At 50.2% G+C, this 19,727-nt stretch overlaps 1 protein-coding gene across 1 annotated transcript in view; it reads right to left on the bottom strand.

Annotated features, from left to right (window-relative positions):
• Nucleotides 1-19,727, bottom strand: part of SYNCRIP (synaptotagmin binding cytoplasmic RNA interacting protein) — a 113,441-nt gene that overhangs the window by 20,479 nt on the left and 73,235 nt on the right. The window contains 2 exon segments of the mRNA XM_075340156.1: nt 13,161-13,282; nt 14,804-14,953. Coding sequence (XP_075196271.1) covers nt 13,161-13,282; nt 14,804-14,953 — 272 coding nt within the window.

Here is a 19,727-nt window from a genome sequence, read left to right as displayed (position 1 = left end):
CAATAGCCTTAGGTTTTCCAACAGGAGTAAAATTTGTAAAATTAGCTTTTTGAATGTCAGCAGTGGTCGAATAGCGGTGGTTTGATGATTCCCGCCCCCCTGCCTGTCCGTCCTCCCCATAATTTATGCTAATTCTATTATAGAGTTGTTTTACTAAGTGGCTAGAATGACCTGTGCGGATATCATACCCATGTGACCAGAAGGGGCGGGGCCTCAGCCAACAGAAAAGTAATGTTGCTTCCTGGTATCAGCTTTGGTGGCTGAGGCCCCGCCCCTTCTGGTCACATGGTTATGACAGCACAGGTCCTTCTAGCCACTTAGTAAAACGATTCTATAACAGAATTAGCATTAATAAAAGATAAGGGTAGGACAGACAGCAGGCAGGAATCACTATCAAAACCCACCCCAGCTATCAGCTGATCGGCAGCTGCTGCCATTCAAAAAGCTGCTCATTTTACAAACTTTACTTCTGTTGCAAAACCTATACATCCTAGCTGACAACTACAGGTATGTATAGAATCAGCCTGACAATACCAGTATAGCAATGGCTTTAGCTTATATAGGAAAGAAGGGAATTTTGTTACTTACCGTAAATTCCTTTTCTTCTAGCTCCTATTGGGAGACCCAGACGATTGGGTGTATAGCTACTGCCTCCGGAGGCCACACAAAGCATTACACTAAAAAGTGTAAGGCCCCTCCCCTTCTGGCTATACACCCCCAGTGGGATCACTGGCTCACCAGTTTTAGTGCAAAAGCAAGAAGGAGGAAAGCCAATAACTTGGTTAAACAAATTCACTCCGAGTAACATCGGAGAACTGAAAAACCGTTCAACATGAACAACATGTGTACCCGAAAAAACCCAAAAATCCCGAAGGACAACAGGGCGGGTGCTGGGTCTCCCAATAGGAGCTAGAAGAAAAGGAATTTACGGTAAGTAACAAAATTCCCTTCTTCTTCGGCGCTCCATTGGGAGACCCAGACGATTGGGACGTCCAAAAGCTGTCCCTGGGTGGGTAAAGAAATACCTCATGTTAGAGCTGCGAAGACAGCCCTCCCCTACGGGGAGGCAACTGCCGCCTGCAGGACTCTTCTACCTAGGCTGGCGTCCGCCGAAGCATAGGTATGCACCTGATAATGTTTGGTGAAAGTGTGCAGACTCGACCAGGTAGCTGCCTGGCACACCTGTTGAGCCGTAGCCTGGTGTCGCAATGCCCAGGACGCACCCACGGCTCTGGTAGAATGGGCCTTCAGCCCTGATGGAACCGGAAGCCCAGCAGAACGGTAGGCTTCAAGAATTGGTTCTTTGATCCATCGAGCCAGGGTGGCCTTAGAAGCCTGCGACCCTTTGCGCTTACCAGCGACAAGGACAAAGAGTGCATCCGAACGGCGCAGGGGCGCCGTGCGGGAAATGTAGATTCTGAGTGCTCTCACCAGATCTAACAAATGTAAATCCTTCTCATACCGATGAACTGCATGAGGACAAAACGAAGGCAAAGAGATATCCTGATTAAGATGAAAAGAGGATACCACCTTCGGGAGAAACTCCTGAATGGGGCGCAGCACAACCTTGTCCTGGTGGAAGACCAGGAAGGGAGCCTTGGATGATAGTGCTGCCAGCTCAGACACTCTCCGAAGAGATGTGATCGCTACCAGAAAAGCCACTTTCTGTGATAGTCTAGAAAGTGAAACCTCCCTCAGAGGCTCGAAGGGCGGCTTCTGGAGGGCAACTAGTACCCTGTTCAGATCCCATGGATCTAACGGCCGCTTGTCCGGGGGTACAATATGACAAACCCCCTGCAGGAACGTGCGCACCTTAGGAAGTCGTGCTAGACGCTTCTGAAAAAAGACGGATAGCGCCGAGACTTGCCCTTTAAGGGAGCCGAGCGACAAACCTTTTTCTAACCCAGATTGCAGGAAAGAAAGAAAGGTAGGCAATGCAAATGGCCAGGGAGACACTCCCTGAGCAGAGCACCAGGATAAGAATATCCTCCACGTTCTGTGGTAGATCTTAGCGGACGTGGGCTTCCTAGCCTGTCTCATGGTGGCAACGACCCCTTGGGATAATCCTGAAGACCCTAGGATCCAGGACTCAATGGCCACACAGTCAGGTTCAGGGCCGCAGAATTCCGATGGAAAAACGGCCCTTGGGACAGTAAGTCTGGTCGGTCTGATAGTGCTCACGGTTGGCCGACCGTGAGATGCCACAGATCCGGATACCACGCCCTCCTTGGCCAGTCTGGGGCGACGAGTATGACGCGGCTGCAGTCGGATCTGATCTTTGCGTAGCACTCTGGGCAAGAGTGCCAGAGGTGGAAACACATAAGGGAGCCGGAACTGCGACCAATCTTGCACTAAGGCGTCTGCCGCCAGAGCTCTGTGATCGCGGGACCGTGCTATGAAGGTTGGGACCTTGTTGTTGTGCCTGGACGCCATTAGGTCGACGTCCGGCCTTCCCCAGCGGCTACAGATTTCCTGAAACACGTCCGGGTGAAGGGACCATTCCCCTGCGTCCATGCCCTGGCGGCTGAGGAAGTGTGCTTCCCAGTTTTCTACGCCGGGGATGTGAACTGCGGATACGGTGGAGGCCGTGGCTTCCACCCACATCATAATCCGCCGGACTTCCTGGAAGGCTTGCCGACTGCGTGTCCCCCCTTGGTGATTGATGTATGCCACCGCTGTGGAGTTGTCCGATTGAATTCGGATCTGCTTCCCTTCCAGCCACTGTTGGAAGGCTAGTAGGGCAAGATACACTGCTCTGATTTCCAGAACATTGATCTGAAGGGTGGACTCCTGCTGAGTCCACGTACCCTGAGCCCTGTGGTGGAGAAACACTGCTCCCCACCCTGACAGACTCGCGTCTGTCGTGACTACCGCCCAAGACGGTGGTAGGAAGGATCTTCCCTGTGATAATGAGGTGGGAAGAAGCCACCATTGCAGAGAGTCCTTGGCCGTCTGTGAAAGGGATACTTTCCTGTTCAGGGATGTTGACTTCCCGTCCCATTGGCGGAGAATGTCCCAATAAAGAGGACGCAGATGAAACTGCGCAAACGGAACCGCCTCCACTGCCGCCACCATCTTCCCGAGGAAGTGCATGAGGCGTCTTAAGGAGTGCGACTGACCGTGACGGAGAGTCTGCACCCCGGTCTGTAGTGACCGCTGCTTGTCCAGCGGAAGCTTCACTAGCGCTGAGAGGGTATGAAACTCCATGCCAAGATACGTTAGTGATTGGGTCGGTGACAGGTTTGACTTTGAGAAGTTGATGATCCACCCGAACGTCTGGAGAGTCTCCAGCGCAACATTCAGGCTGAGTTGGCATGCCTCTTGAGAGGGTGCCTTGACAAGTAGATCGTCCAAGTAAGGGATCACAGAGTGTCCCTGTGAGTGCAAGACTGCTACCACTGCCGCCATGACCTTGGTGAACACCCGTGGGGCTGTCGCCAGACGAAATGGCAGAGCTACGAACTGGAGATGTTCGTCTCCTATCACAAAACGTAGAAAACGTTGGTGCTCTGTAGCAATCGGCACGTGGAGATAAGCATCTTTGATGTCTATTGATGCTAGGAAATTTCCTTGAGACATTGAGGCAATGACGGAGCGGAGGGTTTCATCCGGAACCGCCTGGCCTCCACGTGCTTGTTGAGCAGTTTTGGGTCCAGAACGGAACGGAAAGAGCCGTCCTTTTTTGGCACCACAACCAGATTGGAGGAAAACCGTGTCTTGTTCCTGAAGAGGAACAGGGATTACCACTCCTTCTGCCTGCAGAAGAGCATCGGCTCGGTGGGGAGGTGGGGACGTTCTGAAGAATCGCGTCGGAGGACGAGAACAGAACTCTGTCCTGTGCACGTGGGCACAATGTCCCTCACCCACCGGTCTGTGACCTGTGGCAGCTAAATGTCGCCAAAGGCGAGCGAGTCTGCCATCAACCGCGGATGCGGAGAGATGAGAGAGCTGAGAGTCATGAGGAGACCGCCTTGGTAGCGGTTCCTCCGGCTGCCTTCCTTGGGCGTGATTGAGCCCCCGGAAGCTGAGCCCCTCTGAGGCTTTTCAGCTCTTTTGGACGAGGACAATTGGGACCTGCCCGAGCTTGGGAAGGACCGAAACCTCGACTGTCCTTCCAGGACAGCATTAATAGGGTAAGTCGCAATGCAGACATTGCGAGGTTACGGACGCCCCTGCGGCACAAATGTACATATGCTCAAGACCAGCTGTGCAAGAACAGCTGAAAAGCTTAGGGTGCCCATACGGCTGTAAATGCCGGAGCAACCGACACGCCGATAGCCTCATAGACAGATTTCAACCAGAGTCCATCTGTCTAGCATCTTTAAGTGAAGTCCCATCTCCACTGCAACTATGCTCTAGCCGCAAGCCTGGAGATTGGAGAATCCACCTTTGGACCCTGGGTCCCGCGCTTGACCACGTCAGGGGGAAAAGGATAACGTGCATCCTTAATACGTTTGGAGAAAACGCTTATCTGGTAAGCGTGGTGTTCCTGGACTGCTTCTCTGAAGTCAGCGTGGCCAGAAAAATACTCAATATACGTTTGAGCTACTGAAATGGGACTTCTCCTGCTGTGAAGCTGACTCCTCCGCTGGGGGAGCTGAGGGAGAAAGATCCAACATTCCATTGATGGACGCTATAGGATCATTCCTTATGGCGTCACCATCCGGTGTATCCGGATTGAGAGCGGTGTCAGGATCAAAGTCCTGATGAGCTACGTCTGCCTCATCATACAGAGAGCCTCCTGGGACCCCCCCGGAGCACCGATTTTATTCCAAATGAGGGTGGCCAGGGAGCAATGATCCAGATTGCCCATGGCCTGTCCGGACTGCAAGTCTCTATCCCATTGCAACTCCATCCCTGTCCTTGGACAGGGTTGACAGGTGGTTCCTTTGGCCACGTCTAGTAGAGACCCCGGCTGACCAAGTGCTACAGGGGAGCATTGCACACAATGGGGTTCAGTGCCGTGGAACAGTATCACATGCAGTAAAAACAGCATCGAAAGCCTGTGTTGCTTATATGCTGCTGCCGGCTAGCCATCTAGGATATAGAGCCAAGAATGGCGACCGTACAGTGCAATGTATAGCATACAAGCATAAAGTACAAATGAACACTGCAGCACATGCAATACAAGCAGCATAGAAAGCCTGTGCCTTGGCACCCCTGCTTTTCTGCTGCTGTAGACTAGCCATCTAGGGGAATATAGCCCAGAATAGCGACCATACAGTGCAATGTATAGCATACAAGCATAAGTACAAATGAACACTGCAACCCCTGCAATACAAGCAGCATAGAAAAAAACCTGTGCCTCAGCACCCTTGCTTTTCTGCTGCTGTAGTCTAGTCATTCTAGGCGAAAATAGCCCAGACTAGCGACCGTACAGTGCAGTGTATAGCATACAAGCATAAATACACATGAACACTTCAGTACATGCAATACAAGCAGCATGGAAAGCCTGTGCCTTAGCACCCCTGCTTTCCTGCTGCTGATGTGTCGCCATCTAAGAGGGCATATAGCCAAAAATAGCGACCTATGCAGTGTAAGCATAAAATACAAATGGACAACTGCGGTATTTAGTGGGGTCAGCACTTCAGGTGCCGCTTACCGCCCGCCTATAAGCGGGTGTGTGGTCGCCCTAGTCCTGTGCCTGGTTGCCCAGAGTCCGATCTCTCAGCTCGGACTGCAGGAATGGCTGCCGGCGTCCTTCTCCAGCTCGTGTGGGTAGGGGCGGGCCGTGGGCGTGCCCCCAAGTCAGAGCGGGAAACCGGCGTCCCACAGTGTCCAGTGAGAGGGCTGGAGCATGTAAATAAGGCTCCAGCCCTCGGCGCTGCTGATTGAACAGCGTCTCTCCCCTACCCTGATTGACAGGGTGGGGGCGGGAACGAAGCGGAGCAAGGCCGCAAAAGCCGGGGACTGGATTTATAAGCGCCGCCGCCGTAAAAGCGCGGTCGGCGCGAAGTCCCCGGCGCACTACAAGTCCCAGCCGCGCCGCCGCTCCCGGAGCGTCCGGCGCGGTAGTTCCCAATACATAAAGTCACTCAGCTAGGCTGCAGTGACTGTAACCCTTTACTGTCCCCGGCGCACTAGCACACCCAGCAAGTCTGGAGTGTGCTGTGCCTGTGTGTACGGGGACACAGAGTACCTGAATGGTGCAGGGCCATGTCCCTGAACGGTACCCAGCTCCGTATCCAGCAGGTTCAATGGGTCTGTGGATGGAGCCCGGCCTCAGGGCTTTGGGGCCGGTAAGATCCCACTTCCTCAGAGCCCCTCAGGGGGATGGGGAAGGAAAACAGCATGTGGGCTCCAGCCGCCGTACCAGCAATAGGTACCTCAACCTTACAAACCACAAGCGGGGTGAGAAGGGAGCATGCTGGGGGCCCTATATGGGCCCTCTTTTCTTCCATCCGATATAGTCAGCAGCTACTGCTGACTAAACAGTGGAGCTATGCGTGGATGTCTGACCTCCTTCGCACAAAGCAGAAAACTGGTGAGCCAGTGATCCCACTGGGGGTGTATAGCCAGAAGGGGAGGGGCCTTACACTTTTTAGTGTAATGCTTTGTGTGGCCTCCGGAGGCAGTAGCTATACACCCAATCGTCTGGGTCTCCCAATGGAGCGCCGAAGAAATCCTGGTGATTGGTGCGCTTTAACATCTCAAAGCATGGTCATATAAACAAGAAATATAAACATTTGTTTGCATTCTGGTCAATACTTCACAATGCCACTACAAATTTTGTGACGCACTGCAGATTTACAAATCTACTGTATGCCATATATTGTGGTTACACCCAATTTATTTGTATGGGAAACTCCGGTTTAGACCTTGGTGCAAATTGACAATGCAAACGTGTAAGGATGAAAACCGCAAGGAAATGCCTCTATCCAATAGCAGGTATGAACAACAGCAAGCATCAAAACTCTAGGACTTGAGAACCAGGAGGTCCACTCAAGGAGCCATTTTTTTTTTTTTTTTATCTGCAACCAGGCAGTTATATTTCCATAGCAAGGAAGGAAGAAAAGAAGGGAATTTTGTTACTTACCGTAAATTCCTTTTCTTCTAGCTCCTATTGGGAGACCCAGACGATTGGGTGTATAGCTACTGCCTCCGGAGGCCACACAAAGCATTACACTAAAAAGTGTAAGGCCCCTCCCCTTCTGGCTATACACCCCCAGTGGGATCACTGGCTCACCAGTTTTAGTGCAAAAGCAAGAAGGAGGAAAGCCAATAACTGGTTTAAACAAATTCACTCCGAAGAAACATCGGAGAACTGAAAACCATTCAACATGAACAACATGTGGACCCGAAAAACCAACCAAAAATCCCGAAGGACAACAGGGCGGGTGCTGGGTCTCCCAATAGGAGCTAGAAGAAAAGGAATTTACGGTAAGTAACAAAATTCCCTTCTTCTTCGTCGCTCCATTGGGAGACCCAGACGATTGGGACGTCCAAAAGCTGTCCCTGGGTGGGTAACAAAATACCTCAAGTTAGAGCTGCAAGACAGCCCTCCTCTATGAGGAGGCCACTGCCGCCTGCAGGACTCTTCTACCTAGGCTGGCGTCCGCCGAAGCATAGGTATGCACCTGATAATGTTTGGTGAAAGTGTGCAAACTCGACCAGGTAGCTGCCTGGTACACTCGTTGAGCCGAAGCCTGGTGTCGTAATGCCCAGGACGCACCCACGGCTCTGGTTGACTGGGCCTTCAGCCCTGAAGGAACCGGAAGCCCCGCAGAACGGTAGGCTTCCAGAATTGGTTCTTTGATCCATCGAGCCAGGGTGGCTTTAGAAGCCTGCGACCCCTTGCGTTGGCCAGCGACAAGGACAAAGAGTGCATCAGAGCGGCGCAGGGGCGCCGTGCGGGAAATGTAGATTCTGAGTGCTCTCATCAGATCTAACAAATGTAAATCCTTTTCATACCGGTGAACCGGATGAGGACAAAAGGAAGGTAAGGAGATATCCTGATTAATATGAAACGAGGATACTACCTTATGGAGAAACTCCTGAATGGGGCGCAGCACTACCTTGTCCTGGTGGACCACCAGGAAGGGAGCCTTGGATGACAGCGCTGCTAGCTCAGACACTCTCCGAAGAGACGTGATCGCTACCAGAAAGGCCACTTTCTGTGATAGTCGAGAGAGTGAAACATACGTCAGAGACTCGAAAGGCGGCTTCTGGAGAGCAACTAGTACCCTGTTCAGATCCCATGGATCTAACGGCCGCTCGTACGGGGGGACGATATGACAAACCCCCTGCAGGAACGTGCGTACCTGCGAACGTCGTGCTAGACGCTTCTGAAAAAACACCAATAGCGCCGAGACTTGCCCTTTAAGGGAGCCGAGCGACAAGCCCTTTTCCAACCCAGATTGCAGGAAGGAAAGAAAAGTAGGCAATGCCAATGGCCAGGGGGACACTCCTTGTACAGAGCACCAGTAAAAGAAAATCTTCCACTTCCGTGGTAGATCTTAGCAGATGTGGGCTTCATAGCCTGTCTCATGGTGGCAACGACCCCTAGGGATAATCCTGAGGACACTAGGATCTAGGACGCAATGGCCACACAGTAGGTTCAGGGCCGTAGAATTCAGATGGAAAAACGGCCCTTAGGACAGTAAGTCTGGCCGGTCTGGTAGTGCCCACGGTTGACTGACCGTGAGATGCCTGTCGCCAGAGCTCTTTGATCGTCATGAAAACCGGGACCTTGCCGTTGTACCGATTTGTGAAACCCGTCCGGGTGCAGAGACCATTCTCCTGCGTCCACGCCCTGGTGACTGAGGAAGTCTGCTTCCCAGTTTTCTACGCTCGGGATGTGAACTGCGGATATGGTGTATGCTCTGTCTTCCACCCCTAGCAGAATCCGGCGGACTTCCTGGGAGGCTCGCCGACTGCGTAGTCCGCCTTGGTGGTTGATGTATGCCACCGCTGTGGATTGTCCGACTGAATTCGGATCTGTTTGCCTTCCAGCCACTGCAGGAAGTCTTGCAGGGCAATATACACTGCCCAGAGCTCCAGACAATTGATCTGAAGAGTGGACTCCTCTGAAGAGAGTCCTTGATCGTCTGAGAAAAGGGGAACGTTCCTGTGTAGGGACATCGACTTCCCCTCCCATTAGCGAAGAATGTTCTATTGAAGTGGACGCAGATGAAACTGCGTGAAAGGGACTGCCTCTGGATGAGGTGTCTCCTTGAAGGAGAGACTGCACCCCCGTCTGTAGTGACCGCTGTTTGTCCAGTGGAAGCTTCACCATCGCTGAGAGAGTGTGAAACCCCAAGCTAAGATATGCCAGCGATTGGGTTTAACTTTGAAAAGTTGAGGACCCACCCGAAACTCTGGGAAGTCTCCAGCGCCATGTTCAGGCTGTGTTGGCATGCCTCTTAAAAGAGTGCCTTGACAAGTAGATGGTCTAAGTAAGGGATCACAGGGTGACCCTGAGAGTGCGGGAGTGGTCCCACTGCTGCCATGAACTTGGTGAAAACCCGTGGTGCTGTCGCCAGACCGAAGGGTAGGGCTACGAACCGAAGATGCTCGTCTTCAATAACGAATCGTAGCAAACGCCGGTGCTCTGGAGCAATCGGCACGTGGAGATAAGCATCCTGATGTCTATTGATGCTAGGAAATCTCCTTGAGACATTGAGGCAATGCCGGAGCGGAGGGATTCCATCCGGAACCGCCTGGTTTTCACGTGCTTGTTGAGCAGTTTAAGGTCTAGAATGGAACGGAAGGAGTCGTCCTATTTTGTCACCCCGACCAGAACGGAGTAAAAAGAGTCTCTTGTTCCTGAGGAGGAACCGGGATTACGACTCCTACTGCCTGCGGAAGAGCCTCGGCTCGGCCGGTGAGGAAGTTTTTGCGACAAACTGTCTCTCACCCACCGGCCATTGACCTGTGGCAGTTAAATGTCGCTAAAGCGGGGGAGTCTGCCACCGACCGCGGATGCGGAGAGAGAGGGCTGAAAGTCATGAGGAAAACCGCCTCGGTAGCGGTTCCTCCGGCTGCCTTCTCCGGGCGTGATTGAGCCCGCCAGGAACCTGCGCCCCTCTGAGCCTTTTGAGTCCTGTTGGACGAGGGCAATTGGGACGTGCCCGAGCCTGGGAAGGACCGAAACCTCGACTGTCCCTTCTCCTGATGGGTCTTGTTTGATAGCTGGGGTAAGGAAGAATCCGTACCCTTGGACAGTTGAATGATTTAATCCAACCGCTCACGAAACAGTGTGTCACTAGATAAAGGCAATCTGGTTAAGCACTTTTGTGGAAGCAGCATCTGCTCCAATCCCTTAACACTAGGAGCGTAACAACACGGAGTTGGCGGACGCCACTGACGTACGGCTCGTAGAGTCCAGGACAGCATAAACAGCTTGAGTCGCAATGCCGACATTGCGAGGTGAAGGACGCTACTGCGGCCAAGATGTACATGTGACCGCGTCCCTCTGCGCAATACTAGCTGAAATAGCTTGGAGTGCCTCTATGGCTGCGAATGCCGGGGCAACCGACCCGCCGATAGCTTCATAGACAGATTGCAACCAGAGGGCTATCTGTCTGTCAATGGCATCTTTAAGTGAAGTCCCATCTTCCACTGCAACTATAGATCTAGCCGCAAGCCTGGAGATTGGGGGATCCACCCTTGGAGCGCTTGAGCACGTCAGGGGGGAAGAGACAACGCGTATCCTCAATACGGTTGGAGAAACGCTTATCGGGATAAGCGTGGTGTTCCTGGACTGCTTCTCTGGAGTCAGAGTGACCAGAAAAGTACTCAATATACGCTTGAGATACCGAAATAGGGATTTCTTCTGCTGTGAAGCTGACCCCTCCACTGGAGGAGTTGAGGGAGAAATACCCAACCTTCCATTGATGGACGCTATAAGATTATTCACTATAGCGTCACCATCCGGTGTATCCGGATTGAGAGCGGTCTCAGGATCAGAGTCCTGAACAGCTACGTCTGCATCATCATACAGAGAGTACTGTGATGAAGTCGAGGGCCGTTCTCAGGGAGCTCGCTTAGGCCGTCTGGGACTGTCGTCCGTTTCAGAGCCTGCACCCTGGGACGCATGGGACCCTCCTGGAGCCATGATTTGTTTTGAAATCAGGGTGGCCAGGGGCATTGAATCAACATTGCCCAAGGTCTGTCTGGACTGCAAAGTCTGTAAGATGTTAGTCATAGTCACAGACAATATATCAGCGGAAACTGCAACTCCGTCCCTGTCCCTGGACAGGGATCACAGGTGGTTCTTTTGGCCACCTGTAGCGGAGACCCCCGTTGAGTAATTGCACACACTGGGGGTCCTGGAACAGTATCGCATGCAGTACAAGCAGCATAGAAAGCCATGCCCTTTTTTTTTTTTTTTGCTGTTGCTGTCTAGCCATCTAGGAGCATTAGCCAAGAATAGCGACCGTACAGTGCAATGTATAGCATACAAGCGTGAAGTACAATAAACACTTCAGCACATGCAGTACAAGGAGCATAGAAAGCCTGTGCCTTGGCACCTTTGCTTTTCTGCTGCCGTTGTCTAGTTATTCATGAGCATTAGCCAAGAAAAGCGACATACAGTGAATGTATAGCATACAAGCATGAAAATAACCACTGCAGCACATGCAATCCAAGCAGCATTGAAAGCTTGTGCCTTAGCACCCTTGCTTTTCTGCTGCTGTTGTCTAGTCATCAAGGAGCATTAGCCAAGAATAGCGACATGCAGTGAATGTACAAGCATGAAAATAAACTCTGCAGTACATGCAATCCAAGCAGCATTGAAAGCTTGTGCCTTAGCACCATTGCTGTTTGCTGCCGCTGTCTAGCCATCTAGGCGGGTAGACAGCCAAGAATAGCCCTTACAGTGCAATGTAAAGCATACAAGCATAAAGGACACATGACACTGCAGCACATGCAAGACAAGCAGCATATAGAGTCTGTGCTTTAGCACCCCTGATCTTTTGCTGCTGTTTCTAGGTCTGCATCCTGAATAGCGACCGTACAAACGTACAACAGGACACTTCGGCATTAGTGGGTCAGCACTTTAGTTGCCGCTTACCGCCCGCACAAAAGCGGGTGTGTGGCGCCGGAATCCTGTGCTGGTAGCTCAGCGCTTGTCTCAGTTTTCCCGCTCTGCGTGCCAGAATGGCTGCCGGCGTCCAGAGGAGAGGGGCGGGCCGAGGGCGTGCCCGAGACAAGAGCGGGAACCCGGCGCCCACTGTGTCTAGTGAAGGGGGCTGGAGAATGCAAATAAGGCTCCAGCCCTCGGCGCTGCTATAGAGCAGCGTCTCTCCCTTTCCCTGAGTGACAGGGTGGGGGCGGGAACGAAGCGGCGCTAGGCCGCAAAAGCCGGGGACTAAAGTTAGAAGCGCCGCCGCCGTAAAAGCGCGGTCGGCGCGTCCCCGGCGCACTACAAGTCGCAGCTGCGCCGCCGCTCCAGGGGCGGTCAGCGCGGCGGTCCCCACACGTAAAGTCCCCCAGTAATCTGCAGGGACTATAAGCCCAGCGCACAGCGCTACAGTCCCCGGCGCACTAGCACACCCAGCAAGCCTGGAGTGTGCGTGGCCTGCCATACGGGGACACAGAGTACCTGAAAGTTGCAGGGCCTTGTCCCTGAACGGCACTCCCGCTCCACATCCAGCAGGTTCTATGGGTCTGTGGATGGAGCCCGGCCTCAGGGCTTGGTGGCCGGAAAGATCCCACTTCCTCAGAGCCCCTCAGGGGGATGGGGAAGGAAAACAGCATGTGGGCTCCAGCCTCCGTACCAGCAATAGGTACCTCAACCTTACAAACCGCAAGTGGGGTGAGAAGGGAGCATGCTGGGGGCCCTAGTATGGGCCCTCTTTTCTTCCATCCGATATAGTCAGCAGCTACTGCTGACTAAACAGTGGAGCTTATGCATGGATGTGTGCCTCCTTCGCACAAAGCTTGAAAACTGGTGAGCCAGTGATCCCACTGGGGGTGTATAGCCAGAAGGGGAGGGGCCTTACACTTTTTAGTGTAATGCTTTGTGTGGCCTCCGGAGGCAGTAGCTATACACCCAATCGTCTGGGTCTCCCAATGGAGCGACGAAGAAATAGCCACATGCAGCAATTTTGTACAGTGGCTAACAGAATAGTCAGGTCCCGGTCTAATAGACAATTTCTATTTACAGTGCAGACCATCAGATATGGACCAAAGGTCTATCTGAACGGATATCTACTTACATTTGATTTTTAGCTGCTTGTCTCTGAGCCTTGCGCTCTTTCCTCTTCTGGTCAGGGGGCTTGGCAAAAACTATTTCAATGTTCTCACCTTCCAGCTCTTTTCCATTCATTGCTTCCATTGCCTGTTTGATTAGTAATCAAAAAAGAAAAAAAAAAAAGTTGCTACAGATGAATAAGTCTACATTCTGCAATTTGACAAAATAAAGAGGAAATGATCCATCATAAAACAGAATAAAAATGAAAAGCAACACAAGAAGCAGCATCTTATTTTGGAAAGAAATGGCCTTGAGTGCAGTCTGGAGCTATATTAACCCTTTCACCACCCACAACTCATTTTTTTTGCAGGATGAGTTGGGAGTTTTTATTGGTACAATTTTGGGCCACAGCGTTTTTTGATCGCTGTCCATTCTGCTTTTTGAGAAGCAGAATCATGGAAAAGGAAAAAAAAAAAAAAAAAAATTCAGGAAGGTTTTGTTTTTTTTTTTTTTTATAACACTGCTCACAGTGTCGTAAAGGTGATAAGACCACCTTAATCTTCGGGTCAGTACAATTACAGCGATACCACATTTACATAATTTTTTTCATGTTTACACCATAAAAACAATTTTATTTTTGGTATTGCTGTATTCTAAGCTATAACTTATTGTTTCGCTCATGGAGCTGTATTGCGGCTTGTTTTCTTGCGGGACAAGACCTTTTCAGAGGTACCATTTTTATTTACATATGACACTTTCATGGCATTCTATTTTACTTTTCAGGTTTTTTGTTTTTTTTTACGATGTTCACTAAAGGGGTTAACTAGTGTGACAGTTTTATAGATTGGATTACCAAATGTGTTTTGTTTGCTTTTTACTTAGTCCCTATATGGGACATTACCCTACTGTGCTCTAACCGCAGATACACTGTACTGCAATAATCAATCACTGCAAAACAGTGCAGCTGCCAGAGCTACAGTGTGAAAGCCTGACTGATCATGCAGCAGGCCGGATCCGGAGGTCGTCATGACTACCTCAGGTCACCGTGACGACAATTGGGCCCTCATGATAACATTGTGGGTTCCCGACTGGAGGGGAGAGGGAGCGCAATCCCTCTCCCAATCCCTTAGGGTGTCGCTATTCAATATCGATTGCAGTATTTAAGGGGTGGGGGGGGGGGGGGGTGCAAAATAATGGCTATTAAAGCAGCCAATCACAAGCACACTTTGTGCACCATTAGCAAGGCACAGCAGTTTAGTGCAGCTTCAGCTACTTGTTTTACATCTACCTTTGTGCCCTCAACCCTTCCGTGATTGACAACTGTACTTTTACAGAAGTCAGAAGAGGGCAGACATGGATGGAAAACAAGTGGGAAAGTGCACTAACATGCTTACTCATTCCAATGGTGCACTCAGTGCATGTGCTTGGTTTGAACAGTCATTTTCTGCCTACAGACTACTTTTAACTTTAATCTGGCCATTAAGATTGAATATTCATTATATCTAATCCAAACATTATGGTTGGAATGTAACATAAAACGTAGCAAAACATCTTTGTAAAATAATGTACTGCACATGGACATTGTGTTACACAACTCCTTTACTTATCATGCAAGCAATATGAACTTTTGACTTCATTTCGGGACAGATTGCTTTTACAAGCATTTACCTTTACTGCACCAACACGGTCATCAAAGTGAATAAAGGCATAGTCCTTCAGCTTTTTAACCCTTTCCAGTTTTCCAAAATTGCCAAATGTTTTCTCTAAAATTTCTTCTGTAACTGTGTTTGCAAGGTTGCGAACAAATAACACTTTAACCTGAAAGAAAAAACACATGAACTATATAAAATTACCGAGCTATAACAGATACATGAAAACAGTCAGACACCAAGATGTCAAGATAGTCATAAGCACATGGCTGCTGTGACCACAGACAATTTGTATACCACCTCCCTCGAAATTAATCTTCTGTATCCAGAGTAAATCCTACTGTTAGCATTGCTATGCTGCACATCTCAGCCTATACTAAAGATGGCTTTTTTGTCACTTGAACCTTTCCTCTCTACAGTCATAAGGGTGTGCCCCCTTGTCCTACGACATAGCCTTTAGCATTTTAAGAAATTGATCATGTTCCCAAGTAAGACATCTCTCTATGTACACTTAATAAATACAAGTCTAGTTGCACACTCATAATTGAAGTTTTGCCTTCCAGTATCAATTTTATGGCTTTTTTATGATTAACTCCTTGTCATGGTACGGGCAAGTCAATGATCTTATCTCCGTGATGGCACTTTCTGACACACACCACATTATTGGAGAAACAGTGGGGAATTGTGCGCACACTTTAAAAGGCAGGCTGCTGGAAGGCCACCTATGCAGATTTTTTGAGACTTTGGAAGACACACATTGTGTGGCTATAGCTAGGCTTGGTAGCCCATTTCCATGATATGAATGAGATTTTTTAAAAACAGGCTAATTTGTGTGTAATGTCTATCTGAAGGATATAACTGAAAAAAGGTTTTCCCACAAACAAAATTAATTTTAATGTTTTTAACCCCTTCACCCCCGGCCACTAAAACACCCTAATGACCGGGCCATTTTTTGCAATTCTGACCAGTGTCACTTTGACAGGTTATAACTCTGGAACAATTCAACAGATCCTGGCGATTCTGACATTGTTTTTTCGTGACATATTGTACTTCATGTCAGTTGTAAATTTAGGCCGATACTTTTTGCGTTTGTGAAAATTTAGGAAATTGTGCGAAAATTTTGAAAATTTTGCAATTTTCAAACTTTGAAAATTTACGCCCATAAATCTGAGAGATATGTCACACAAAATAGTTACTAAATAACATTTCTCACTTGTCTACGCAATTTTCGAAACAAATTTTTTTTTCGTTAGGAAGTTAGAAGGGGTCAAAGTTCATCAGCAATTTCTAATTTTTCCAACAAAATTTACAAAATATTTTTTTTAGGGACCACATCACATTTGAAGTGACAGAGGCCGAGGTGACAGAAAATACCCAAAAGTGACCCCATTCTAAAAACTGCACCCCTCACACTGCTCAAAACCATATCCAAGAAGTTTATTAACCCTTTAGGTGTTTCACAGGAACCAAAGCAATTTGGAAGGAAAAAATGAAAATTTTACTTTTTAACACAAAAATGTTACTTTAGCCATAAAATTTTCATTTTTACAAGGGAGAAAAGAGAAAGTGCACCCTACAATTTATTGTGCATTTTCTCCTGAGTATGCTGATACCCCATATGGGGTAAAAATCAATTGTTTGGGCGCACGGCAGAGGTCAAAAAGGGAAGGAGCGCCATTTAAATTTTTGAAAACAAAATTAGCTGCACTCATTAGCGGACGCCATGTCGGGTTTGAAGACCCCCTGAGGTGCCTAAACAATGGAGCTCCCCCACAAGTGACCCCATTTTGGAAACTAGAGTCCTTAAATAATTTTTCTAGATGTTTGATGAGCACTTTGAACACCTGGGGGCTTCACAGAAGTTTATAACGTTAAGCCGTTATAAAAAAATTTACCACAAAACTGTTGATTCAACTAGGTAGCTTTTTTTTTCACAAGGGTATCGGGGAAAAGAAGGGAATTTTGTTACTTACCGTAAATTCCTTTTCTTCTAGCTCTTATTGGGAGACCCAGACGATTGGGGTATAGCTACTGCCCTCCGGAGGCCACACAAAGCACTACACTAAAAAGTGCAAGGCCCCTCCCCTTCTGGCTATACCCCCCCGTGGTATCACGGGTTCTCCAGTTTTAGTGCCAAAGCAAGAAGGAGGAAAGCCAATAACTGGTTTAAACAAATTAACTCCGAATAACGTCGGAGAACTGAAAAACCGTTCAACATGAACAACATGTGTACCCGCAAACAACCAAGAAATCCCGAAGGACAACAGGGCGGGTGCTGGGTCTCCCAATAAGAGCTAGAAGAAAAGGAATTTACGGTAAGTAACAAAATTCCCTTCTTCTTCAGCGCTCTATTGGGAGACCCAGACGATTGGGACGTCCAAAAGCTGTCCCTGGGTGGGTAAAGAGATACCTCATGTTAGAGCTGCAAAACAGCCCTCCCCTACGGGGATGTCACTGCCGCCTGCAGGACTCTTCTACCTAAGCTGGCATCCGCCGAAGCATAGGTATGCACCTGATAATGTTTGGTGAAAGTGTGCAGACTCGACCAGGTAGCTGCCTGGCACACCTGTTGAGCCGAAGCCTGGTGTCGTAGCGCCCAGGACGCACCCACGGCTCTGGTTGAATGGGCTTTCAGCCCTGAAAGAACCGGAAGCCCTGCAGAACGGTAGGCTTCCAGAATTGGTTCTTTGATCCATCGAGCCAGGGTGGCTTTAGAAGCCTGCAACCTCTTGCGCGTACCAGCGACAAGGGCATCGGAACGGCGTATGGGCGCCGTGCGGGAAATGTAGATTCTGAGTGCTCTCACCAGATCTGGCAAACGTAAATCATTCTCATACCGGTGAACCGGATGAGTGCAAAAGGACGGTAAGGAGATATCCTGATTAAGATGAAACGAGGATACGACCTTAGGGAGAAACTCCGGAATGATGCGCAGCACTACCTTGTCCTGGTGAAACACCAGGAAGGGAGCCTTGGATGACAGAGCTGCCAGCTCAGACCCTCGCCGAAGCGATGTGATCGCAACGAGAAACGCCACCTTCTGTGACAGGCGAGAAAAGGAAACTTCCTTCAGAGGCTCGAAAGGCGGCTTCTGGAGAGCAACTAGAACCCTGTTCAGATCCCATGGATCCAACGGCCGCTTGTACGGGGGTACGATATGACAAACCCCCTGCGGGAATGTGCGCACCTTAGAAAGACGTGCTAGACGCTTCTGAAAAAACACGGATAGTGCTGAGACTTGCCCTTTGAGGGAGTCTAGCGACAAGCCCTTTTCTAACTCCTATTGTAGGAAGGAAAGAAAAATAGGCAATGCAAATGGCCAGGGAGACACTCCCTGAGTAGAGCACCAGATTAAGAAAATCTTCCACGTTCTGTGGTAGATCTTAGCAGACGTGGGCTTCCTAGCCTGTCTCATGGTGGCAACGACCCCTTGGGATAATCCTGAAGACGCTAGGATCCAGGACACAAAAGCCACACAGTCAGGTTCAGGGCCGCAGAATTCCGATGGAGAAACCGGCCCTTGAGACAGTAAGTCTGGTCGGTCTGGTAGTGACCCCGGTCGGCCGACCGTGAGATGCCACAGATCCGGGTACCACGATCTCCTCGGCCAGTCTGGTGCGACGAGTATGACGCGGCTGCAATCGGATCTGATTTTTGCGCAGTACTCTGGGCAAGAGTGCCAGAGGTGGAAACACATATGTGAGCCGGAACTGCGACCAATCTTGCACTAAGGCGTCTGCCGCCAGAGCTCTGTGATCGCGCGATCGTGCCATAAATGCCGGGACCTTGTTGGTGTGCCGAGACGCCATTAGGTCGACGTCCGGCACCCCCCAGCGGCAACAGATTTCCTGAAACACGTCCGGGTGAAGGGACCATTCCCCCGCGTCCATGCCCTGGCGACTGAGGAAGTCTGCTTCCCAGTTTTCTACGCCCGGGATGTGAACTGCGGATATGGTGGATGCTGTGTCCTCCACCCACATGAGGATTCGCCGGACTTCCTGGAAGGCTGCTGACTGCGTGTCCCTCCTTGGTGGTTGATGTATGCCACTGCTGTGGAGATGTCCGACTGGATTCGGATCTGCTCTCTTTCTAGCCACTTCTGGAAAGCTAATAGGGTAAGATACCCTGCCCCGATTTCCAGCACATCGATCTGAAGGGTGGACTCCTGCTGAGTCCACGTCCCCTGAGCCATGTGGCGGAGACAAACTGCTCCCCACCCTGACAGACTCGTATCTGTCGTGACCACTGCCCAGGATGGGGGCTATGACAATGAGGTGGGAATAAGCCCCTATTGCAGAGAGTCCTCGGCCGTCAGGGAAAGGGAGACTTCCCGTCCAGGGAGGTTGACTGCCCATCCCATTGGCGGAGAATGTCCCATTGCCGTTGGCGCAGATGAAACTGCGCAAAGAGAACTGCCTCGATGGCTGCCACCATCTTCCTTAGGAAGTGCATGAGGCGCCTTAAGGGGTGCGACTGGCCTTGAAGGAGAGACTGCACCTCTGTCTGCAGTGAACGCTGCTGGTTCAGCGGAAGCTTCACTATGGCTGATAGAGTATGAAACTCCATGCCGAGATACGTTAGTGATTGAGTCGGAGACAGATTTGACCTTGCCAAATTGATGATCCACCCGAAAGTCTGGAGAGTCTCCAGCGTAACATTCAGGCTGCGTTGGCATGCCTCGAGGGAGGGTGCTTTGACGAGTAGATCGTCCAAGTACGGGATCACCGGGTGTCCCTGAGAGTGCAAGACTGCTACCACTGCTGCCATGACCTTGGTGAACACCCGTGGGGCTGTCGCCAGACTGAATGGCAGAGCTACGAACAGAAGATGTTCGTCTCCTATCACAAAACGTAGAAAACGTTGGTGCTCCGTAGCAATTGGCACGTGGAGATAGGCATCTTTGATGTCTGTTGAGGCAAGGAAGTCTCCTCGAGACATTGAGG

Source organism: Anomaloglossus baeobatrachus, chromosome 3, assembly GCF_048569485.1.
Source record: "Anomaloglossus baeobatrachus isolate aAnoBae1 chromosome 3, aAnoBae1.hap1, whole genome shotgun sequence".
NCBI lineage: Eukaryota > Metazoa > Chordata > Amphibia > Anura > Aromobatidae > Anomaloglossus > Anomaloglossus baeobatrachus.
The sequence above is the reverse complement of the archived record's forward strand: the minus strand, read 5'-3'. Positions and strand labels throughout refer to the sequence as shown.